The sequence below is a fragment of the Neoarius graeffei genome, chromosome 21 (assembly GCF_027579695.1).
Source record: "Neoarius graeffei isolate fNeoGra1 chromosome 21, fNeoGra1.pri, whole genome shotgun sequence".
Lineage (NCBI taxonomy): Eukaryota > Metazoa > Chordata > Actinopteri > Siluriformes > Ariidae > Neoarius > Neoarius graeffei.
In genome coordinates, this window is record NC_083589.1 from 30,754,487 (window position 1) to 30,780,775 (window position 26,289).

Consider the following 26,289-nt stretch of genomic DNA (forward strand, 5'->3'; position numbering starts at 1 on the left):
GGAGTTGGAGCAGTTTTGCCTTGAGGAATGGGCAACAATCCCAGTAGCTAGATGTGCTAAGCTAATAGAGACATACCCCAAGAGACTTGCAGCTGTAATTGCAGCAAAAGGTGGCTCTACAAAGTGTTGACTTTTTTTTTGGGGGGGGGGTACCTATGCACACTCCAGACTTCTGTTTTTTTTTCATCTTAATTATTGTTTGTGTCACAATAAAAAAAAAAAAGTGCACCTTTAAAGTGGTAGGCATGTTGTGCAAATCAAATGGTTCTAACCCTCCAAAAATCCATTTTAATTCCAGCTTGTAATGCGACAAAACAGGACAAACACCAAGGGGGATGAATACTTTAGCAAGGCACTGTAAGTGAGGCTCGTTAAGCCTTTGTTTCATCACATTAACACGTATTGTTAACTTGACTGCAGACTTGATTACTTATTGTTTGTCTCTGGGGGGAAGAGGAGCGCATGGCTCAGGCCCTGTCCACACGGCAACGGATTCAGGTGAATCTGATAAAATTGTTTATCGTTTCGGTCTGGCGTCCACACGGCACCAGCGTTTTGGGTGCCCCAAAACGATATTTTTTGAGAACGGGTTCCAGAGTGGAAAAATCTGGCAACGGCGCCGTTGCGAAGTCGTCTGGATGAGTAGAACGGATTTGTTTACGATGACGTCACAACCACATGACTAGAACAAGCAGCACTCTCGCTGTTTTGTATGAACCACTGCATTGCATTCACTTTTGTATACAGCTTTTCTTTTAAATAAACAAGTAACTGAGGCCATGTACACACGTAGCCGGGTATTTTTAAAACCGAACATTTTCCCCCCCTCCGTTTATAAAAATGTTTTATCCACACCACCTCGTCTTCGAAAAAAATCCCTTCCACACATAACCAAACATCTGCGTTTTCAATCACATTCATAAGCATTCCAAACCTGTAGATGGCATTATTTCCCCAAATCCTACCCCCTAATCACATCAGAATAGCCTTCTGTTGGCGTCACTTCCGCCTAAACATAAAACATGGCGCCAAGCTCGTTCGTCTGGACAGACTCGGAGACAGAATTGCTTCTAAACACAATTTTGGAGTATAAACTTCAAAAGACGCAAGAAAACGTTGATTGGGAATCTTGTCAAAGCAAATATGTGGACATATTGACCCTGTTTTTGGAGCAGTAGTTGGGCTTCTAAAATTAAACATGTAAATAGCACCTGCACAATAATTAACGCTTTCAAGGCACTACTGTGATCCATTACTCGTTGTCCATGCTTAATCTGGCTTCAGTAAACAAAGGTCGCACGTTTGACGTCAGGGCAGATTTGTCATTTTTTTGGCGCAGATTGTGACGTTCTAAAACGCAAAACTCCGGTTATCTCTGTCTACACGAAAAGGCATACACGGAGTTTTCAGAAATCTTCACTTTGCCCGGAGTTTTTTTAAATATTCGTTTTTGATGTGTTTTCATGTGGATGACAGGCCAAAATGTAAAAAAATATCTTCGATTTAGCAGATACCCGGCTACGTGTGGACGGGGTCTCAACCATTTCTTGAATTTCTTTTTTTTATTGGATAAGACTGCTTTTCAAAATGTTCACACACAATATAAAAAGTTATATAAATTATATAAAAATGCTTTTCAAAATGTTCACACACAATAAGAAAATTAAGTTATATAAAACTATGCACACTAATAAAACTAATTTGTACACACAGAAGGCACGATTTCCTCGCGTAGTCGCATCCATCTTCTTCTTGTTGTTGTGTGCTTGTTCCTGTGAGTGCTTCACGCCGGGTAGAAGAAGGGGTTTATGTGCATGCGTCCTACTTCTTCTATTGTTCTGGTGTCTCCGATGGGACCGTCTTACAGCGCACGTAGAGGTGTGGCATGTGTATTGCATCATTTTCAGCAAGCGTTGCGTTGCCATATGTACCTGATATTTTACTGATCCGTTGCCCATGTGGACGCGGTATTTTTTTAATAAAATCCCGTTGCCGTTGTTGTGTGGATGTAGCCTCAATGATGTTTTTTTTTGAAGACTCCGACTCATTGTCATTAAAGGCAGGGGACATGAATTTATTTCGTTATGTGCAAAAGTTAATAGTAAAAGTGTTTGTTTTAGCAGGGTTGCAGTGTACTGCTCATCCAAACAATGCGGTTGTTTAGAGTGGAGTTCTAACACATTGAGAAAATGAATGAATTTGCACACATACTGTCAACATAATATACACCTTTATTCATACACTCAAATAATGTGTGTGTGTGTGTGTGATTACCACTTAGATTTTGTAATCTGCTGATGGCATCATTCACTAAGTTCTTTGCCTCCTGCTGTAGTTGTTCTGCTCTCTGGCGTGCATCAGATACACCCTCTGCTTTCTCCTCCATCAGGCCTTGGGCCGACTGGAACTTGGGCTGCACCTCTAAATTCAGTGTCTGACACACACACATACACACACACACAGAGTTATCTGGTTGTTTTCGAAATCCCTCTTACGCAATACCAAGCTCTGTTTCCTATCTTCTCTACTTGAGACTATCCCTCCATCCATTTCTCTGTAAGAAGGGTCAAGTTACCCTTCTGGTTTGCTCCGTGTCCTCAGAAATGTAGCCGGCCTTGTTTAGAGCAAGTTCTGCACTGTTGGAGGTTTCCTGAGTCTTCTGACGCACTGCACTCACGTTCTTTTCAAAATCCAGCAACCGCTGAGTGGCGTTACTCAGCATGAACTCCGATGCAGCCGTCTCTGAGTCCACCTACAAAACACACACACAATTTATAATGATATAAATAGTGCTATGCTTAGTGCTATACCGTCTTGCCAGAATATGAAATTAAAGAGGGTTAGGGACTCAAAATAATATGCTTTCAGGGGGTCCAGAATTCTTATCTCTCTCCCTGCTGACATGTAAACCTTATCCTGCTCCTGAGTGGCACAACACAAAAGCGTTCACTCTGTTCACTATGCAGATTGTAAATTTCAATCCTGATGATTTCACAGCCATGTGTGGGCAGAAGCCATGGGAGAAAAACTGTCTGAGGGATGGTGTAACCTTCCTCTCCTGTTAGTCACACTCACATGAGCCAATCATGGGGCTCTATGAGCTTGTGTATGTGGAAGAGGGCAGACAGAACATTCCTTTGGTTCCTTTGAAATGTATTTGTATAGTGCTTTTTAATAACAGAGTGTCACGAAGGAAGAAACCTCAAGAGGAACCAGACTGACACATGCAAGACTGCTTAGGAACATACACTCACAGTGATTACTTGCTGTTGTGTGTACTCAAGGTCACTCTTGGCTGCTTTCAAGCTGTCGTTTGCTGCAGATTGAGCATGCTCGGATTCATTTAGTGTCACCTTCACCTTGTCCACTTCCTCCCTCAGTTGTGTAGCTTCCTCACTGCAGAACAAATGAATGTTGGTATCTTACAACCCCAATTCCAAAAAAGTTGAGACACTGTGTAAACTGTAAATAAAGACACAATGCGATAATTTGCAAATCATGGAAACCCTATATTTCATCGAAACAGTACAAAGACAATATATAAAATGTTGAAACTGAGAAATTTTATTGTTTCTTGAAAAATATATGCTCATTTTGAATTTGATGTCAAAAACATGTTTCAAAAAAGTTGGGATGGGGCATGAAAAGACTGGAAAAGTTGTGTAATGCTAAAAAAAAAAAAAAAACCCAAAACCTAATTTGGTTAATTGGCAACAGGTCAGTAGCATGATTGGGTATAAAAAGAGCATCCCAGAGAGGTGGAGCCTCTCAGAAGTAAAGATGGGGAGGGATTCACCGCTCTGTGAAAGACTGCGTGGGCAAACAGTGCAACAATTTAAGAATAACGTTCCTCAATGTAAAATTGCAAAGAATTTGGCGATCACATCATCTATGGTCCATAATATCATTAAAAGATTCAGAGAATCTGGAGAAATCTCTGTATGCAAGAGACAAGGCTGAAAACTGACACTGGATGCCTGTGAGCTTCAGGCCCTCAGGAGACACTGCATTAAAAGCAGACATGTGTCTGTAGTGGAAATCACTGTATGGGCTCAGGAACACTTCAGAAAACCATCGTCTGTGAAAACCGTTCATTACTGCATCCACAAATGCAAGTTAAAACCAGATATAAACAATATCCAGAAACACCGCCACCTTCTCTGGGTCCGAGCTCTTTTAAGATGGACTGAGGTGAAGTGAAAAATTGTCCTGAGGTCTGACGAATCAAAAGAAGAAATTCTTTTTAGAAATCATGGACACCACGTTCTCCAGGCTAAAGAGGAGAGGGACCATCCGGCTTGTTATCAGTGCACAGTTCAAAAGCCAGCATCTGTGATGGTATAAGGGTGCATTAGTGCACATGACATGGGTAGCTTGTACATCTGGGAAGGCATCATTAATGCTGAATGATATATACACGCTTCAGAGCAATATGCTGCCATCTAGACAAAATCTTTGTCAGGGACGGCCTTCCTTCTTTCAGCAAGACAATGCCAAACCACTTTCTGCACATATTAAAACTGCATGGCTCCGTAGTAAAAGAGTCTAGGTGCTAAACTGGCCTGCCTGCAGTCCAGACCTGTCTCCTATTCAAAACATTTGGCGCATTATGAAGCACAAAATCAACAAAGGAGACCCCGAACTGTTGAGCAACTGAAATTGTATATCAGGCAAAAATGCCGTTTCAAAACTACAGCAATTGGTCTCCTCAGTTCCCAAACATTTACAGTGTTGTTAAAAGTAGAGGTGATGCAACACAGTGGTAAACATGCCCCTGTTCAAACGTTTTTGAAACGTGTTGCTGACATCAAATTCAAAGTGAGCATATATTCCAAAAAACAATAAAGTTTCTCAGTTTCAACATTTGATGTTGTCTTTGTACTATTTTCAATGAAATACCAGGTTTCCATGATTTGCAAACTATTGCATTCTGTTTTTATTTACATTTTACACAGCGTCCCAACTTTTTTTGGAATTGAAGTTGTACATGTCAATGATGTGTGTGTTTATAATTACAGTACGTACCTGATAACACGTGCCTGTTGCAGCAGTCTCTCAGCTGTTATTGCCTGTTCAGCACTTTCAGCCAGAATGTCATCCACGCCGGTCAGACTGGCCACATGCTGCCGGATCTCTGCGGTCACATTCTTTAGCTCGCTGGCAACCACTGGCATCTTCAACTTCAAAACTTCATCAGATAGTGCTTCAATACGCTCCAGATCTGCTCCATCTGCACACAAGGGCATCTTTAATCTTTTGTGACTAAACAAATATTATTCAGGCTCTTTTTCTCATCTCATCTCATCATCTCTAGCCACTTTATCCTGTTCTACAGGGTCGCAGGCAAGCTGGAGCCTATCCCAGCTGACTACGGGCGAAAGGCGGGGTACACCCTGGACAAGTCGCCAGGTCATCACAGGGCTGACACATAGACACAGACAACCATTCACACTCACATTCACACCTACGGTCAATTTAGAGTCACCAGTTAACCTAACCTGCATGTCTTTGGACTGTGGGGGAAACCGGAGCACCCGGAGGAAACCCATGTGGACACAGGGAGAACATGCAAACTCTGCACAGAAAGGCCCTCGCCGGCCACGGGGCTCGAACCCGGACCTTCTTGCTGTGAGGCGACAGCGCTAACCACTACACCACCATGCTGCCCACGGCTCTTTTTATAAATTATTATTATTTGTTTTACAGACATATGATCTCACCAGATGAAGTAATATGGGCATGTCTTCATGTCCTGATCTGGTTGTGAGTACACCTACGGGTAATTTAGAGTAGCTAATTGAACTAATCTGCATGTCTTTGAAATGTGGGCGGAAACTGAAGCACCTGGAGGAAACCCACACGGGCATGAGGAGAACATGCAAACTCCACATAGAAAGGCCCCAGTCAGCCACTGGGCTTGAACCCAGAACCTTCTTGCTGTGAGGCGACAGAGCTAACCACCACACCACCGTGCCTCCCTCAGATGACATAATTTCTCTAATTTCTCATGGGCTCAATAAAGTGTTAGCTTAATATTTCCAGGCATGTTACAACCCAGATTTCATCAGGAAACCTCACTGCATGAACCCGGAATTCTGTTTCATAGATAAAGGTTCAAACAGGAAGATGCCCAGGATGATGCACACTTTGGATTCAAATCTGTTTAAACGTAAATGAAAATGAACATACTTGCACGTGTTCAAGCGTATGCTTACTTGTAAGAAAGTCTCGTATTTGCTGAATGAGCTCTCGTAGCTCCTGATTGGTTTGCTCAACTCGTGTTTTGCTCTGATTGGCCTTCAACAGGATGTCCTGTGCACTGACTTTACTCTCATCTGCACGCCCTTGAGCGGTGGAAACCTGTGTCACACAAACATGTGAATAGATTATAAATAGATAAAGTATCCATTTTCCCATTAAACAGATTGACCTTGTCGATAAACAATCATTTCCTGTCATCCATCTGTTTTAGATTTGCTCTGTAATTAACACACACCATCCTTTGGAGCTTTTCCACTTCTTTTAGTGAGTTCATGATGTCTTTGTCCAGGTCTTTAGCTTTTTTCCATGCGTTGTTGGTTTGAGTAATCACACCTTTACAGTCCTGTCCTCCACACTGAGGCTCTCCGTCTTCACCAACGCACCCCAAACCTCCACATTCTCCACAGCTGTCTCGGCTCCACTCTCCACCACATACCTTCACAAATACAGGGAAAGAGATCTCATGCTCAGTTTAACCTTATTGTTCTGGTCATTGCAAAGCAATGGATGTCCCAAAATATATTTATGTAGATTTTATACCAACACAATACAATTACAAGTAAACTGCAACCCTGCTATAATGAACTCTTACTACAAACTTTCGCATATAACGAACTAAGTTTGTGTCCCCCACCTTTAATGACAATGAGTCGGAGTCTTCAAAAATAATCATCACTGTGTTCTGTCCACATGCGTTCATTAGGACTCAGTGGCGTGCACAGACATTTTGGGGGGCAAGTGCTCTGGGGGGAAAAAAGGGCACTTTTTTGCGCATGTGGAACACATTATAAAAGTCTGAGATTTAACCCTCCTCTTGTGTTCATAATCATATCAAAGTTTTGGGTATTTTTCTGTAGTTCCATCTTTAAAAAGTCTGATAAAGTCTGAAAGTCTGATCTTCCCGTCACTGATTTGAATCTCAAGACTGTGTTTATTCACAGATTTCCGTGAGATCATCTTAAAATTTGTAACGAAATATACACACTCAATGGGCTCAACGGAGCTCTCCTTTATTTGCATAACGGCGTGCATACTAGCATAACGTGATATTCTTAATCATGTTATAAAAACAGGTCGGAATTGATGGAGAGTGGGGTTGCCTCAATGGTTTAGACTACATTTAAAATGTTGTTCAGTTTGTTTCTCCATATGGAAAGGGAGCAAATAAGCTGGCAAAGGCTGCCATGTGCAGTTGTTTCTGTATGCGATGGGCTACTTCACGACAAAATAATTACAGCTTGGGCTTAGAGGGCAAGCAATACATTTTCACTCGATTCATGTGTTACCTGGCTGGTGGGGCAGGGGAAGAGCTGACTGACTGCCCGATGTGTTGTCTGCGCTACAACAAGCCCGTGGCTTCCAGGACGCTATGCTGCTGCAACCTCACATTGAATGCACTGCATGCTTGTTCACGTGACAGAGCAAGAGAGACAGAGCTCCGGTGTGTGTGCGGAGGGGGCACACATCGGGACATTATTTTCACACACGCTTTTAATGCCGCGGCTTTTCTAAAAGATCATGTCGACATTGGCCTCAGTAAACTGTAAAAAAAAAAAATTTCAAAAGGGCACTTTTTTGGACAGAGGGCAGAGGGGCAGGTGCTTGAGCACCACCTTGTGTCTATCTGTGCACGTCACTGTTAGGACTAATTGCCATGCACCTGTTCCGGATTAGAGTGCAATCACAGCATGTGCTTATAAAGACTCTGTAAATGCACAGACTTGGCGAAGTATATGCGCTATACCGGGTGTCTCACATTACACTGTGTATTGCCTTTCTGATTTTGACTTTGTTTTGGACTCTGCCTTTTGTCTTTGCCTCTGCCATCCTGTTTGTGCCTCACGTGACCATTGCCCATTTCATTACTCTGCCTTTGTCTTACATTTTTAAACTGTTTGTAAATAAACACTCTTCCTGCAATTACATCCATCATTCACCTGCTTACCTGACACACCGAGCCATGCGCTCCTCTTCCCACCAGAGACAAACAATAAGTAATCAAATCTGCAGTCAAGTTAACGATATGTGTTAACGCGATAAAACAAAGGCTTAACGAGACTCGCTTAGGTGTCGATCACTAACAATTATCAAGAACGGTGATCAAAGGATTATTTCTTGCGTTTCAGTCACATGACTTTTCTTAGCGATTTCACTTCCGGTAAAACAGCTGGTGGTCTAGCAAACCAAAACGGCTGCCGTAGTGCAAACAACTAGCGATAACGTATCAGAGTATGCTCATAATCTAGAAGCCACCACTCGCTTTAGATATATTCAGAAGATTGCTATGTGCAATGGAATCGACCGCTACAGTCTGGGAAAGAAGGATTTGTCATACAATCTTGAAAACTACCCTTCAGTCGAGTTCCCCGACATCTTGAACTATCTGGTGTTGCAGACGTCCTTCTACACCGCAAAACAGATGAAAGCGTGGAAGAGTATGGAGACTTACAACTTTTTTGTATGTGGCTGGGTAAAGGACCTCGGTATGAAGTCGTTGCCGAATGAATCCTGTATTGTTTTTGCCCGTGTAAGTATGTTTTTTTTAAGCTTTTCATTCGTGTCTTTACAACGAAGTGCTGCAAGTTTAAGTGTAAACAAACAACAGTTGGCTTGATTCTCACTTGTGTCGGCTCCTCTGTCTTTTGAGAGGTTCAAAAGCCACCTTTCTCGACGTCTTTTTGTGAAATCCTGTGTTCATTCACCCTTTTTAATTAGTTCATGGGGAACCCTGAAGAAACTTTTATCAGTTTCATGTTTTGATCGATTCGAACAACCTAAAACAACGCAAGCGTAAGGCATTCTTCATGCGAGCAATGCACCTTCTCCGTACAAACGCTTTGTCAACTGAGCTTTGGTAGACCACCAGCTAAAGTTCTGAATAACTAATGAGGCGGCTGTGACGTCACGCGAAACCCAAGAATAAAAGGATGAAATGACTGCTGATACCACTAAACTTAACACCTAGTTAAAGCGTACCAGTGGCGTTTTTATACTCCTCGCCATTCGACATAAATTACATCGTTGGTGATTTGCAACACATGAATGAACTGAAGAGTGAAGATTTAGAAGACATAGCGAGTCAGTGTTTGGACATTGACAACAAGACTCCGGTAACCTCAGTCATTTCCATAACAGATGAAGAAATCATCGCCTCCGTTCGTGATCCTTTAACTCAGTTAATGAACTGTGATAGTGACTCAGAAGGAGAAAAATTCGTGATAAGGAGAATGTGCCTAAAATTTCGCATATAACATGAGTGTTTGGTATGACAAGTGGGTCCATTTCAGTACTATGAATTTTTTGGTATAAAGAACTATTTGAACGTCCCTCGAGGAGTTTGTTAGTTATAGCGAGGTTGCAGTGTAATATATTTCTTCAACAATGACAGGAGTGTCTCATCTTTATCTATATTTTCATGTCAAAATAATACTTTTTTTTTTTTTAAACTGAAACAACCTTGAGCTAAAAAATCATTTTCATAATCATATCGGGTTGCTTTACCTGCTGACTGAGTTCTGAAAGGTCATCTTGCTCCAGCTCCTGGTTCAGTACGTTGAGTATCTCAGAGTCCAGCCGTTGACTGAGCTCAAACTCTCCCTTCACAGCATCCAGTTTGGCCTCTGTGGCTTGCCGTAGACCAGCTGACTGCTCCACTGGGCTGTGTACGTCTGTAGTAGCTTGATTGACTTGTCTCTCTGCCTCCACTGACTGCTGGTAATATTCCCTAATGCTGTCTACTGCACCTGTAAAACAACAAGTCCCATATTAATCCCACACTCAGGGTGAAACATATTATTATATGTGCCAGATTATCTATGGGCGTGGTCTAACTCTACCAGGAAACACTAGAAAAAAAACGGGCTTATTTTATTAGTTTATTAGGTATACACAATCAGGGATACATGTCATTCGTTACTGTCCTTACATACTTTTTTCAACTAGCTGTATGTTATTGAAGTATTTCCATTTTTACAGACTTTACACTTTAACTCCACTCCATTTCAAAGCAAAATATCCCACTTTAACACCAATACGTTCTGCAGCATGTCAAGCTTTACTTATTACCCAGAAGCAGAGAAAACTGGATTGGCTAAGACATCAGAATATGACACTTTCAATTTGAAGCAAATCTACCATTATACCAATGCAATAACACCAGGTGTTATGCCTCGGCTTTACCCAGAATCCCATTTGTTGTTGCTATTTTGACAGCTAATTTGATTATTATTCTTACCGAGACACCATGCAAGAGGAACTGGAACATACAGGTTGAACAAAAAATGCTGCAGGCCATTGATTAATGGGGCAGAGATATACTGAATGAAATCAGTCACACAAGTAATTGAAGCGGTGAGAGCATATTAGTTTCATTACCATAAAACATCTTTCTAACATTTCCACTGAAAATTATTAAAATATGAATGCTAGCAATAGGAGGAAAAGCACTTCTTTTTATGGTACATATAATATAATACATACAGGACACTTTTTCAATGGAATAAAAACGTGTTCTATTCCCTTCTAGCGGGTTTCATTCATTTGGTTTGATAGCATGCAATATTGTTAGCATATTGCTTATCCTACGTGTATTACATCACTCTACCCAATGGAGAATGAGAGTTGAATATGGTTTGATATTGTATAGTTGTCGAGACAACATGACATCACACATTGGAGACGTAAAACGTCTGCGCTAGTAACAATTTGTAAACAAACATGGCCATCAGGTTTGTTTTGTCAATTACGGAAGATTTTGAGAGAATTTTGAAAGAGGAAGACATGCTGAACACCCGAAAGGAATGTACACTGACAGTCAATGAAAATGTCCAGGTGACATTTATGAAAATAATTTTATTCATAAGCTATGAAATCATGTACTAGAAGCTTACAGATCAATATACTGACATTTAACTCATTCATCTCATCTCATTATCTCTAGCCGCTTTATCCTGTTCTACAGGGTCGCAGGCAAGCTGGAGCCTATCCCAGCTGACTACGGGCGAAAGGCGGGGTACACCCTGGACAAGTCGCCAGGTCATCACAGGGCTGACACATAGACACAGACAACCGTTCACACTCACATTCACACCTACGGTCAATTTAGAGTCACCAGTTAACCTAACCTGCATGTCTTTGGACTGTGGGGGAAACCGGAGCACCCGGAGGAAACCCACGCGGACACGGGGAGAACATGCAAACTCCGCACAGAAAGGCCCTCGCCGGCCACGGGGCTCGAACCCAGACCTTCTTGCTGTGAGGCGACAGCGCTAACCACTACACCACCGTGCCGCCGACATTTAACTCGAGATGAATAAACAAAAAATCACAATTGTTGTGAGCTTTGATAATGTACAGTCCGAACAAAATGGATACCCTGTAATTGGAAAGTTGCAGCTTCAGTACCGAGTATTGTCCCCACCAACAGCAATACAAGCCGTCAGTCTGCGACGCATACTGCGTATCAAACGGCGAATCCTGTCTTGTGGAATGGCCTGCCACTCCTCTTGAAGAGCCTGGATCAGTTGACCTCTGTTCATGGGACGAGGAACACGGTTCTGGATCTGAACACCAAGGTGATCCCATAAATGCTCAATGGGATTGAGATCAGGTGAATACGCAGGCCATGGCAGGGTTTGGACATTCAATCGACGCCCAACTTCTGAAAAACTTAGGCCGGCTTGCACCATGCCGAGGGCCCGTCATCTGGATTTAACCGTGGCATCTTGGACATAAGGAATACAAAAGTCGGCTTTTTCATGGCCTTAATAAAGGCTATCCAACCCATCCTTTCAACCGTGTACAAATTTTTGTTTTTCTCCAAAACAGCACTTTGAGCTGATTCCTAAAGACCACTCCCTGAAGACTATTGAAAAATGTTTGGATTGAGGAGAACTCATTAATGACTTCTGTGCACGCTATTCAATAGAAACATCTCAAAACAAACATTTCCCCAACTCCGTATTGCATAATATGTTGAATTATTGACCTGGACTTTTTCATTGACTGCCAGTGTATAATAATAATAATAATAATAATAATAATAATAATAATAATAATAATGGCTGGATTTTTTGTAGTATATCATATACATTCCATTCAGCTAGCATGATACTGAACTTGTCTTTGACTCTTTCAATATCATGCTAGCTGAATGGAATGTATATGATATACCACGCAATGTCAGCCAATATTATTTAAATATAATGTAATATTTAACACTTATTCCACGAAATCAAGTCGTACATGAGCTGATAGTCGATGAGGCACGTAGCGCTGAATCGGCTATAAGCCATGAATGATGAGATTGAGTGGAATAACTGTTTGATTCTATCCACATTCACTGGATTTTGAAAAACAGAGCATTTTTATTTTTTGCCAAGTCGATTAATAAAAACTTTATACAAAACGTCCGACAAAATCATTTCCGCTGAGAATGTAAACAAACCGGCGAAATGACAGGAGCAATTTGTGAAAAATGCTACAATAATGATTCTTGAAAAGTAAAAAAAGATACGTTCTTACCATCAAATACTTTTATGCTATATTTTGTTGCTTTATTAGGTATTTTTTGAAGTTTTGTTTTTGAATAGAGTTTTTATTTTGTCCTCGGTTGGTTCAGCAACACGCTCTGCCATTTTGCTTTTCTCTACTCACGGTATATGAACTGATATCCTAGTAGTAGAGGAGCCAATCAGAGCGCGTGACTGCTCATATCCAGTAAATGTGGATAGAATATTGTGGCAGCGGGGGTGTGGTCAAGCGCCGGTCTGTGACAGGAGGGCGGAGCCATGGAAGGTGAGTGGCAGAATCACTACACCTGACGGTAATTAACCTGTGTTTGTGTGTCTTCCCAGTAACCGCGCCCTATTTAAGGAGGCAGAGGGAGAGCAGAGGAGAGCTCTTCCCGGGACAAGAACACAGCGTGTGTGTGTGTATTTACCCAATAGAACTATTGTTATACTGAAAAGTCTGGCAATAAAAGCCTGTTATTACCTGAAGCTTTGTCCTGCCGTCCTCTGTGCTCCACCCACACCTAAGAGAGCTCTACAGTGGTGCCAGAACCCGGGAAAGGTGGAGCACCAACCCAGCAGCCCCATGGAATCCTCCCCATTCGCGGACCTGGTCCACGCCCTCGCCACGGCTCAGCAAAGCCAGCACCAGGCGCTCGTCACGCTCCAAAAGGAACAAGAGCGGCGCTTCGAAGCCCTGGTGCTGGCCCAGCAAGAAGGCATCTCCTCGCGTCGGTGGGGTCCAGCAGTGCCCTGGCCGCGGGCCCGTCTCCCCTCACCGTGACCAAGATGGGCCTGCAGGACGACCCCGAGGCGTTCCTCGCATTGTTCGAACAGGTCGCCGAAGCCTCGGGGTGGCCAATGGAGCAGCGCGCGGCGTGTCTCCTCCCCCTCCTGACGGGAGAGGCGCAGCTGGCCGCGCTACAGCTCCCCGCCGACCGCCGGCTGGCCTACGCGGACCTTCGCCGGGCTGTCCTCCAGCGTGTGGGGCGCACACCAGAACAACAGCGCCAGCGCTTCCGCGCGCTGCGGTTGGAGGAAGTCGGCCGGCCGTTCGCGTTCGGCCAGTAGCTCTGGGACGCCTGCTGGCGGTGGCTGAGGGCCGACGATCGTGACGCCGAGGGAATCATCGATCAGGTGGTGCTGGAGCAGTTCATCGCCCGCTTACCAGCCAGAACCGCGGAGTGGGTCCTGTGCCACCGCCCGGCGTCACTGGATCAGGCAGTAGGACTGTTGGAGGATCATTTGGCAGCTGTTCCGGCGGCAGGACAGCCAACGACGTCTTCTTTTCTCTCCTCTTCTCTCTCTCTTTCTCCCCTCCCTTCTGTGTCCCGTCCTCGCCCCATTCCCCCACCACGGAGACGGGGGCCGGCTCCACCCCAGCCGGCCCGCTGCACCCGTGGTGCCCTCCCGTTTCTCCCTTCTGTGTCTGTCTCTCCTCCCCCTCAGGTGAGTGAGCCCCAGAGCACCGGTGCAGAGGGAAAGCCCGGGCCGGTTTGCTGGCGCTGCGGGGAGCCGGGCCACCTGCAACAACAGTGCGCAGCAATGGAGGTGGGCGCGGTGGTACGGATCCCCGACGCGCCAGAGGCTGCCCTCGATCGGGCCGGAGCGTATCGCATACCGGTGAGTGTCCAAGGGGCTACATATCAGGCGTTGGTGGATTCTGGTTGCAATCAGACCTCGATCCGCCAAAGCCTGGTGCAAGACGAGGCATTGGGGGGAGCACGGCGGGTGAAGGTGTTGTGTGTGCACGGGGATGTTCACAGCTACCCTTTGGTGTCGGTCCACATATTTTTCAGAGGGGAAAAATCTATAGTGAAGGCTATAACCTTCATTATTAACCGCCTTACCCACTCTTTAATTTTGGGGAGTGATTGGCCGGGATTTCGGGGTTTAATGACGCGCCTAGTAAAGAGTGGGTCCTGTCCACTTTGACAGGGGGAGGTCCCGGTGTCGCTTTGGCTGGAGCTGCTGTCGCAGAGCCGTCTACGTCATCTCCGCGACAGAGTGAGGAGCCGCTGGCTCCTCCTCTTTCTGTTAGGGAATCCCTCGCGGATTTCCCATTAGAACAATCGCGAGACGAGACTCTGCGACATGCGTTTGACCAAGTGAGAGTAATCGATGGTCAAACGCTCCAGCCGAACGCCACCCCGTCCTTCCCCTATTTTTCTATTATGAAGGATAGATTATACCGAGTGACGCAGGACACTCAGACGAAAGAGCAAGTCACACAGCTGTTAATTCCAAAGAGCCGCCGGGAATTGGTATTTCAGGCGGCTCACTTTAATCCCATGGCTGGAGACCTAGGGCAGGATAAGACACTAGCCCGAATAATGGCCCGATTCTATTGGCCGGGGATTCGCGGCGATGTCCGTAGGTGGTGTACGGCGTGCCGCAAATGCCAGTTAGTAAATCCAGTGGCCATTCCAAAAGCGCCTTTGCGCGCCCTACCATTAATCGAGACCCCGTTCGAAAGAATTGGGATGGATCTCGTCGGGCCATTAGATCGGTCAACACGAGGGTACCGCTTTATATTAGTTCTGGTGGACTATGCAACACGATACCCGGAAGCGGTGCCTCTTCGCAATATCTCAGCACGTAGTATTGCGGAGGCCCTCTTCCGCGTCATCTCCCGAGTTGGACTCCCGAAAGAGATTCTGACTGACCAAGGCACCTCGTTTATGTCACGAACACTGAGCAAACTGTATGGGCTATTAGGTATTAAGCCGATCCGCACCAACGTTTATCACCCACAAACGGACGGTTTAGTTGAACGGTTCAATCGCACCCTCAAGAATATAATTAAAAAATTCGTAAGTGAGGACGCACGTAACTGGGATAAATGGCTCGAACCCTTGTTATTTGCAGTGCGAGAGGTTCTCCAAGCCTCCACGGGGTTCTCCCCATTTGAATTGTTATACGGGCGTAAGCCGCGCGGCATTTTAGATGTGCTGCGAGAAAATTGGGAGGAGGGACCTTCACAGAGTAAAAACGAAATTCAGTACGCTATGGACCTGCGCGCAAAACTCCACACGCTCACCCACCTAACTCAGGAGAATTTGTGGCAGGCCCAGGAACGGCAAGCCCGCCTGTACAACAAGGGCACGCGCCTTAGAGAGTTCACTCCGGGAGATAAGGTACTCGTACTGTTGCCCACGTCGAGCTCCAAATTAATCGCCAAGTGGCAAGGACCCTTTGAGGTCACACGGCGAGTCGGGGATGTCGACTATGAGGTGAGGCGAACGGACGGGGGGGGCGCTACAGATCTACCACCTCAATCTGCTTAAACTCTGGAACGAGGAGGTCCCCGTGGCGTTGGTGTTGGTAATTCCGGAGAAGGCGGAGCTGGGGCCGGAGGTTCAAAAAGGGACATTGGCATCACGTACCTCTCCGGTCCCCTGTGGAGACCACCTCTCCCCGACCCAACTCACGGAGGTCGCCCAGTTGCAGGCCGAGTTTTCGGATGTGTTCTCGCCCCTGCCCGGTCGCACTAACCTCATAGAACACCACATAGAGACGCCCCCGGGGGTGGTAGTGCGTAGCCGCCCTTACAGGCTACCCAAACACAAAAAAAAGGTGGTTCGGGAAGAACTTCAGACCATGCTCGAAATGGGCATCGTCGAGGAGTCCCACAGTGACTGGAGCAGCCCGGTGGTCTTGGTACCCAAGGCCGACGGGTCGGTCCGGTTCTGTGTGGACTATAGAAAAGTCAACGCGGTGTCTAAATTCGACGCGTACCCAATGCCTCGTATTGACGAGCTGCTCGATCGACTAGGCACGGCTCGCTTTTACTCAACACTGGATTTGACGAAGGGATATTGGCAGATCCCCTTGACTCCATTATCCCGGGAGAAAACGGCCTTTTCCACACCGTTCGGCTTACACCAATTTGTCCCACTTCCTTTTGGGCTGTTTGGGGCGCCCGCTACGTTTCAGCGGCTGATGGACAGGGTCCTCCGGCCCCACGCCACCTATGCGGCCGCATATCTTGATGATATAATCATTTATAGTAACGACTGGCAGCGGCACTTGCAACACCTGAGGGCCATCCTTAAGTCGCTGAGGCGGACGGGTCTCACTGCCAACCCGAAGAAGTGTGCGATTGGGCGGGTGGAAGTATGGTATCTGGGCTTCCACTTGGGCAACGGGCAGGTGCGTCCCCAAATTAATAAGACAGCAGCGATTGCGGCCTGCCCGAGGCCCAAGACCAAAAAGGGGGTGAGACAGTTCCTGGGGCTGGCTGGCTACTATCGTAGGTTTATACCTAATTATTTGGACATCACCAGCCTGCTGACTGACCTCACTAAAAAGGGGGCGCCAGATCCGGGCCAGTGGACGGAGCAGTGCCAGCGGGCTTTCTCTGAGGTAAAGGCTGCACTGTGTGGGGGGCCACTATTACACTCCCCTGACTTTTCTCTCCCTTTTGTGTTGCAGACCGACGCGTCGGACAGAGGGCTGGGGGCGGTGTTGTCCCAGGAGGTGGAGGGGGAGGACCGCCCCATCCTGTACATTAGCAGGAAGCTGTTGGTGCGTGAGGGGCGCTACAGCACTATTGAGAAAGAATGCCTGGCGATCAAGTGGGCGGTCCTCGCCCTCCGTTACTACCTGCTGGGGCGCCCTTTCACCCTCTGTTCGGACCACGCGCCCCTCCAGTGGCTCCACCGCATGAAAGATGCCAACGCGCGGATCACCCGTTGGTATCTGGCACTCCAACCCTTCAATTTCAAGGTGGTCCACAGGCCGGGGGCGCAGATGGTCGTGGCGGACTTCCTCTCCCGTCAAGGGGGGGGAGTCGGCTGCGGGCCGGACGGCCGCCCGGCCTGAGTCGGGCGGTGGGGGTATGTGGCAGCGGGGGCGTGGTCAAGCGCCAGTCTGTGACAGGAGGGCGGAGCCAGGGAAGGTGAGTGGCAGAATCACTACACCTGACAGTAATTAACCTGTGTTTGTGTGTCTTCCCAGTAACCGCGCCCTATTTAAGGAGGCAGAGGGAGAGCAGAGGAGAGCTCTTCCCGGGACAAGAACACAGCATGTGTGTGTGTATTTACCCAATAGAACTATTGTTATACTGAAAAGTCTGGCAATAAAAGCCTGTTATTACCTGAAGCTTTGTCCTGCCGTCCTCTGTGCTCCACCCACACCTAAGAGAGCTCTACAAATATATATATGTTATTTCCCAGCTGGGAGGTCCATATGGTGAAATACCGTGACCGAGGTCTTGAAAGTACTGAGCGAGGCCCTCTGAGCCGAGGTCAGTATTCAAGGCCGAGGTCACGGTATTTCACCATACAGACCGACCTTAAGCTGGTAAATAATATATTTATTTTTTTCTTTACCAAATTCTAACAGAAAACGAGAGCGCCCGAAAGAGAAAACCGAGCCAAGCCGCCATTTTGAATCCTCATTCACGGCTGTAATGCAAATGGCTTCCTCCTCGGTATACAAGTGCACTTCCATGGCAGGAAAAAAACTACATTTTGCCGCCTATGTAGTCCCCTATTTATACAAATAGGAGTCATTCAGGATTCAGCCATGTTTTTGCTCGGCGTTAGCAACAGTTACAGGTTTTTAGCTTTCTCCTGAAATGTTTTCTTTTATTTCTTCTTCCTCACGGTAGTAAAACTCGCTTTCGCTGTGAACACCGTCGTTATCACTATCCATGCTGTAAAATTAATGCTATTCTCCTGAGAAATGCTGGCAAAAATTCATAAGATTTTTGATAATCTTATAAATAAATCTTATAAAATCTTATAAGATTTTTGATAATCTTATAAATAAATCTTAAAAAAAAGATAAATGTTGACAAAAAATGCTACTATGTTTGTTGTTGTTGTGAACGAGCGAGTTGCGGTCCATAACTGGGGTCTGTATCATAGGATACGGACCCGCTCGCCAGCCAATCAAAGCGCAGGATTTGATGGAAACCGGACCGCTAAAAAAATTAAATATGATATCATATAATATATTTAGTTTACATTAAATTACATAGTTCCGTGTTCAAACTCAGGATCTACTAGCAGTAGTTACAGGAAAGGGAAACAGAAAGCTTGTTCGTACCTGCTGGGTCGGAGTGTTTGATGTGCAGCACCTGTTGCTGTGTGTTATCAATGCTTTCTTGTTGCTTCTGAGTCTCTGCACTGAGTGATTTGAGCTCCTCTGCAACCCTGCTGTGTTCCTCAGAGACCTGCTGTATATCCACCTCCGAGCGGTTCAGAGAGCGGTCCAGATCAGACATGACCCTCCTGAGAGGAAAATGCAGAGAGACATTACAAAGACAGAAAGAGGGTAAGAGTAGACATGAGTGAGAGGGCAAAGACAGAGGGGAAAAAAAGAGGTGGAGATAGAGACTGAGAATCTTAGTGGAAGTGGATGACCACCTTTATGACATGCAAGGGAAATGAACTAAAGGAGACTTTTCCTCATGAACAATTTGTCTGTACTGAAATTTTTCCTGTCTGGCTTTTGACTGTTCCAAAGTAATAATCGTACCAAGAAGCTGAAAATATTACTGACGTGGGGTTGCCAATATGACAAAAAATAAAGTTAAAAAAACAAACAAACATAATACATACTAATTTTACAGGTACAAGCATTTAGAAAGAGGCAGAGCATGAAAAAAACTGAACCAACCATGATACAGTCCAGTACATATTTCAGTAAAAAATAAGCTCCACTCTTATGCAAGAATAAAACAATTACGGATAAAACAACATCATGAGTCAACAGCATTTGAAATGTATAATCCTCTAGCGTATCTGTCTTTAAAAATGAAATTTCCTTTACTCTTTGCTGAGTAGTAGCATGATTTTTACTCCAGATTTACCTCCAGTTAAAATCATTCATCAAACTGTCCCAAAAGCAATGACAGGTGGAATATAAAAAAATCTGACACGTTTAAGGTTTTATTAATTACACTTGTGTTCAAAATAATAGCAGTCCAACATGACTAACCAGATCAATCACTGTTTTTGGTGGAAATTATATTACTACATGGCAAATAATTTACCAGTAGGTGTAGTAGAGTCATAGAAAACCAACAGACCCAACATTCATGATATGCATGCTCCTGAGTCTATGTAATCGAATAATTAAGTGAAAGGGACGTGTTCAAAATAATAGCAGTGTGGAGTTTAATTAGTGAGATCATTCATTCTGTGAAAAAACAGATGTCAGTCAGGTGGCCCTAATTTAAGGATGAAGCCAGCACATGTTGTACATCCATTTCTCTCTGAAAACCTGAGAAACATGGGTCGTTCCAGGCATTGTTCAGAAGAACAGCGTGCTTTGATTAAAACGTTGATTGGAGAGGTAAAACGTATACTGTAAAGAAGTGCAGAAAATGATGGGCTGCTCAGCTAAAATGATCTCCAGTGCTTTAAAATGGACAGCAAAGCCAGAGAGACGTGGAAGAAAACAGAAGACTACCATTCGAATGGATCGAAGAATAGCCAGAATGGCAAAGACTCAGCCAATGATCAGCTCCAGGGTGATCAAAGACGGTCTGAAGTTACCTGTGAGTACTGTGACAATTAGAAGATGCCTGTGTGAAGCTAATCTATCGGCAAGAAGCTCCCACAAAGTTCCACTGTTAAAAAAAAGACGTGCTGAAGAGGATACAATTTGCCAAAGAATACATCGACTGGCCTAAAGAGAAATGGAAAAACATTTTGTGGACTGATGAAAGTAAAATTGTTCTTTTTGGGTCCAAGAGCCGCAGACAGTTTTTCAGACGACCCCCAGACACTGAATTCAAGCCACAGTACACTCTGAAGACAGTGAAGCATGGTGGTGCAAGCATCATGATATGGGAATGTTTCTCTTACTGTGGTGTTGGGCCCATTTATCGCATACCAGGGATCATGGATCAGTTTGCATATATCAAAATACTTGAAGAGGTCATGTTGCCTTATGCTGAAGAGGAAATGCCCTTGAAACGGGTGTTTCAACAAGACAACGACCCCAAACACACCAGTAAGCGAGCAGCATCAGGGTTCAAGACCAACAAAATGAAAGTTATGGAGTGGCCAGCCCAATCCCCGGACCTTAATCCGATAGAAAACTTGTGGGGTGACATCAAAAATGCTGTTTCTGAGGCAAAACCAAGAAATGCAGAGGAATTGTGGAATGTTGTCAAATCATCCTGGGCTGGAATACCTGTTCACAGGTGCCAGAAGTTCTCAGAAACCGTGGTTATACAACTAAATATTAGTTTAGTGATTCACAGGAATACTAAATCCTGAAGATTTTTTCAGTTTATACAGTAAATATTTGGAGTTTGTAATGAAAAATGCAGACACTGCTATTTTTTTGAACAGCCCAATGTTCATTTTTCTTCATTTTCTGTAAAGTAATTAAAATATTGATACATTTTTCTTCATGTTTTGATGTAGAATATAATGTGCAGTGTTCCCAATGCATGGAAATAAAAACTATTATAAGAATTTTGAGCTTTACTCACGTTTTTAAACACACTGCTATTATTTTGAACACAACTGTATATATTTTTAAGAAAGATTATTTTATAATTCAGCAAGCTAACTTTGTCAAGTATGTCCAGAACAACAGGTAGACATCTAACCCTGTCTTTAAACTGTCGTATGTCTGCAGAGTGAATGGATATTAATAAAAATAAGAATGAAAATAAAAATAAAAACAGAATGTGATGACTTGCAAATCATGGAAACCCGATATTTCATTGAAAATAGTACAAAGACAAAATATCAGATGTTGAAACTGAGAAATTTTATAGTTTTTTGAAAAATATATGCTCATTTTGAATTTGATGTCAGCAACACGTTTCAAAAAAGTTTGAACAGGGGCATGTTTACCACTGTGTTGCATCACCTTGACTTTTCACAACACTCTGTAAACGTTTGGGAACTGAGGAGACCAAATGCTGTAGTTTTGAAAGAAAAATATTGTCCCTTTCTTGCCTGACATACAGTTTCATTTAATCAACAGTTCGGGGTCTCCTTTGTTATATTTTGTGCTTCATGATGTGCCACATGTTTTCAATGGGAGACGGGTCTGGACTGCAGGCAGGCCAGTTTAGCACCCGGACTCTTTTACAATGGAGCCATCAGTACCGGTTCACCCAATACGCACACTACGCACGTTGCGTAGGGCCCCACAAACTCATAGAGGCCCCGTGGGAAAAAAAAAAGTGACGATGTGACCGTCCATCGCGCTGCTCGCGCACGTCAGATTCCCAGTGCATGTGCATCAACCTAGCAAGATGAAGCGGAATTATCCCTCGGGGAGTGAAAAAAGGAAAAAGAAACTGCATGAAAATGAACAGCGGGAACAAAAGTGTAACTCTCCTCTCTGGGTGGGAGAGTGGGAGGGACGGGGCTTGTCGGTGTTTGACCTACATAACAGGGCGGTGAGCCCTGGGTGATCCCCGGCCGGTCTCCGTGTGCGTCTTGCTGGCTTCTACAATTTAAGTGTTATATCGATCGTTCTGAGTGTAGTTACAACTGCACTTATACAAAATGGAAAGTAATGGATAAATATTTACTAAGATTGAATTTTGTTTGCTTGGACAGCCCACAGGCAAATATAGATGCAGATATATTAGTGAATAAATAAAACTCGTGAAATATGACAATGGTGCTAAATAGGCTAAATAATAATCTAAATCACCTACATTTTAAGTACAGTATCTGAAGGTAAAACAAGTGCAGCCAATTTGATGGAGCTGAATTAATAGTAGCCTTATCTATATTTTCCAGGTGCGATGCTTAAGGCCCGGTCACACAGCGCTTTACGGCTTTATCACGGCCAAAACCCGTCAAAAAGTGCTCTCCCGTGAAGCAGACGATATTGTTCGTGTTGATGTCGAAGTTAAGACGTGTTACAGTCGATATACAGACGTGACAGGACGCAGGGGAAAATCGGAACGGCGTCGGACGCGGCAAAAAGTTTTGGACTGCTCAAAACTTTAGACCGCGGACAACCACGGCCGGCACACGTGGTAAAGACGTGCAACACAGGTGAAAAACACGTGATAATCAGTGTCCCGGCCGTTATTAAAACTTGGGGAGACGTGGTAAGACGCGAAAGTTTGGCGGTCTATCACGGGCAGAGCACGGTCATCGGACGGGTGTTACGCGTTGGTATCACGGGATATAGCGTGTGTTTAGCGGCTTATCACTGAGAAATGGATTTTTCCGCGTACATAGCACTGTCTAAGCCCGTTAAACGACGTCTCAAACAAGTTCTAAATTCGATTGATCACTGTCTAATCACTTCTGCATCACTTCTGATTTGCAGCATGTAAATACCGTAATTTTCTGAGACCTCGGCACTTGCAGTCTAGATGTCAAGGGGTGAACATGAACCCTCAACGCTGTGATGTCCTCATTTTAATGCTCCAGCACCAACAGAACCAACTGATACAGGCTCAACATATCCTACCGCTTTTATATGCGCAGCAAGCCGCTCTTCCAACGACGCTGAGCCGCGGTTACCCGTGATTTGGCAGTGCTATGGCAGTGAAACAGCCGCCGACGGCCATACCCCGTACAAAGCACGGCAAAGCCAAAATTGACCAAAAATTACCACTTACGACCACGTCCACCTGATTTTTGTATCTTTTTGTACGTGATATAGACGCAGAGTGCTGTGTGACCGGGCCTTGAAGTTTCTAACAAGCAGAGTCCAGCCAGTCAGCCAGTTAGACCAACAGGTGGCGACACTAGTGCAATATGTTTAAAGGGGGGATGAGTGGAAGCACTGGGTGTCAGGTGCGACTGTTGAACATTTTGGGGTTCAGTTAAGAGGGCCCCTTAGCAGAATTTTGCCTAGGGCCCCATGGAGGTCTGAACTGGCTCTGGGAGCCATACAGTTGTAATATGTACAGAATGTGTTTTGGCATTGTCTTGCTGAAAGAAGGAAGGCCTTCCATGAAAAAAACAAAAAACATCATCTGGATGGCAGCATATTGCTCTGAAGCGTGTATACTGTATGTCATTCAGCATTCATGATGCCTTCCCAGATGTACAAGCTACCCATGTCATGTGCACTAATGCACCCTCATACCATCACAGATGCTGGCTTTTGAACTGTACACTGATAACAAGCTGGATGGTCCCTCTCCTCTTTAACCTGGAGGACGTGGTATCCATGATTTCTATAAAGAATTTAAAATTTCGATTCATAACAGACCACAGGATAGTTTTCCACTTATCACTAATAAGTCACCTCAGGCCCAGAGAAGGTGGCGGTGTTTCTGGATATTGTTTATATATGGTTTTAACTTGCATTTGTGGATGCAGTAATGAACTGTTTTCACAGACAATGGTTTTCTGAAGTGTTCCTGAGCCCATACAGTGATTTCCTCTACAGACATGTGTCTGCTTTTAATGCAGTGTCACCTGAGGACCTGAAAATCACAGACATCCAATGTCAGTTTTCAGCCTTGTCTCTTGCATACAGATATTTCTCCAGATTCTTTGAATCTTTTAATGATATTATGTACCATAGATCGCTGTTTCTCAACTACTGGGCCGCAGCTCGCCATCTAGTGGGCCATGATTTTTTTTTTTTAAATTGAAGCTAATTTTTACTTGTAGTAGTGTACAATTGCTGGGTTGTATTCGACGTCACATCTGCCTCATGAAGCCACGGTCACACTATAGCTCACGATGCTTTTCGATGGGTTATCGATGAAAATGAGGCATTTTGGTGGTGATGCTTGTCGATATACACGTGAGCTAAAAGTTGTGTTCACACAGCAGGTGAACAATTGAATGGCATGCCTTTGCAGACTTGAGTCTGGTGCAGCTCGAGTGGCCACACGCCCTCACGGAGCGCGTTGTGCACGCTCTTGGGACCCAGTCATTATGGGAAACACCTGATACTGATTTGAGTGCAATCAGCATGCGCAGATACGGATGCTGTTTTCATAAAGGCTTTGCCAAGTATTATCATTATCATTGTCCCATTTGTTTCTAGTCATGTTTATAATGCTGTTTAAATATTCTGCTTTTATGATTCTGCTTTACTCTTGTTTGTGTTTCACTTTTGTAAATATCACACCTGCTAATAAACACTCTTCCTGCACTTACTGTAGACCGTCTACCGCCGTCTATCTTGTAGTGTCCTGATCCCCAGATCTTTAACCCAGCCACATATAAAAAAGTTGTACACCTCCATGCTCTTCCAGGTTTTCATTTGTGTGTCCGTGTAGAATGATGTCTGCAGCACCAGGTAGTCTGAGATGTCGGGGAACTCAACGGATGGATAATTTTCCAACTCATAGGAAAAGTCTTTCTTTGTTAGTGTGTAAGTATCTAATCCCACTGAGTGGTTTCTATATCCACTTCTTTTGAGTGGACTTCTTGGTTTTAATAACTTGCTTGTTTGCTGAACACAAACATGGCAATAAGTTCTTGTGTTAATGGACCAGACTCCACTTTTGGATCATTAATCCCTTTTGACTGAGAATGACCTGCATGCATGGTTTTATGTTGGCTTCTGGCACATCCATACAGTTTTAAATGCAATACCTACAATTATAAACAGTTTGTTTTTATTGCATTTATTTAATTCCTGGGCTCCCATCTGTAACAGGGAGTGATGTTGCATCCCATTAGTACACTTTACAATAGATTATTAGATTCTAATAGAATAGAGGAGCCAAAATAATTGGGGATCTTTTTTTAATGGGCCCCGACTCGTTATGAGTCTGAATAAGTGGGCCTCAAAGCAGAAAAGGTTGAGAACCCCTACCACAGATGATGTAATCCCCAAATTCTGTGCAATTTTACATTGAGGAATGTTATTCTTAAATTGTTGCACTGTTTGACCATGCAGTCTTTCACAGAGCGGTGAACCCCTCCCCATCTTTACTTCTGAGAGACTCCGCCTCTCTGGGATGCTCTTTTTATACCCAATCATGTTAATGACCTGTTGCCAATGAACCTAATTAGTTTATTTTTATTATGACACAACGGGCGGCACGGTGGTATAGTGGTTAGCGCTGTCGCCTCACAGCAAGAAGGTCCGGGTTCGAGCCCCGTGGCTGACGAGGGCCTTCCTGTGTGGAGTTTGCATGTTCTCCCCGTGTCTGCGTGGGTTTCCTCCGGGTGCTCCGGTTTCCTCCACAGTCCAAAGACATGCAGGTTAGGTTAACTGGTGACTCTAAATTGACCGTAGGTGTGAATGTGAGTGTGAATGGTTGTCTGTGTCTATGTGTCAGCCCTGTGATGACCTGGCGACTTGTCCAGGGTGTACCCCGCCTTTCGCCCGTAGTCAGCTGGGATAGGCTCCAGCTTGCCTGTGACCCTGTAGAACAGGATAAAGCAGCTAGAGATAATGAGATGAGACATATATTTTTAAAAAACCCACAACAGTAGGATTTCTCAGTTTCAACATTGTTGTTTTTGTACTATTTTCAATGAAATATAAGGGTTACATGATTTGCAAATAATTACATTCTGTTCTTATTTGTGTTTTCCACAGCAATTCCCAACTTTTTTGGAGTTGAGGTTGTACACTGCTGAATGCTTTATATATGTGT

The 26,289-nt window shown here is 44.5% G+C and overlaps 1 protein-coding gene across 1 annotated transcript in view; it reads right to left on the reverse strand.

Annotated features, from left to right (window-relative positions):
• The window catches only part of lamb1b (laminin, beta 1b), a 98,910-nt gene that overhangs the window by 7,756 nt on the left and 64,865 nt on the right, over positions 1–26,289 (reverse strand). The window contains exons 25-32 of the mRNA XM_060902960.1: positions 18,825–19,009; positions 9,763–10,004; positions 6,497–6,697; positions 6,216–6,360; positions 5,026–5,230; positions 3,255–3,396; positions 2,576–2,752; positions 2,275–2,434 (exon numbers count right to left, since the gene is read on the reverse strand). Coding sequence (XP_060758943.1) covers positions 2,275–2,434; positions 2,576–2,752; positions 3,255–3,396; positions 5,026–5,230; positions 6,216–6,360; positions 6,497–6,697; positions 9,763–10,004; positions 18,825–19,009 — 1,457 coding nt within the window. The remainder of the gene's footprint in view (positions 1–2,274; positions 2,435–2,575; positions 2,753–3,254; positions 3,397–5,025; positions 5,231–6,215; positions 6,361–6,496; positions 6,698–9,762; positions 10,005–18,824; positions 19,010–26,289) is intronic.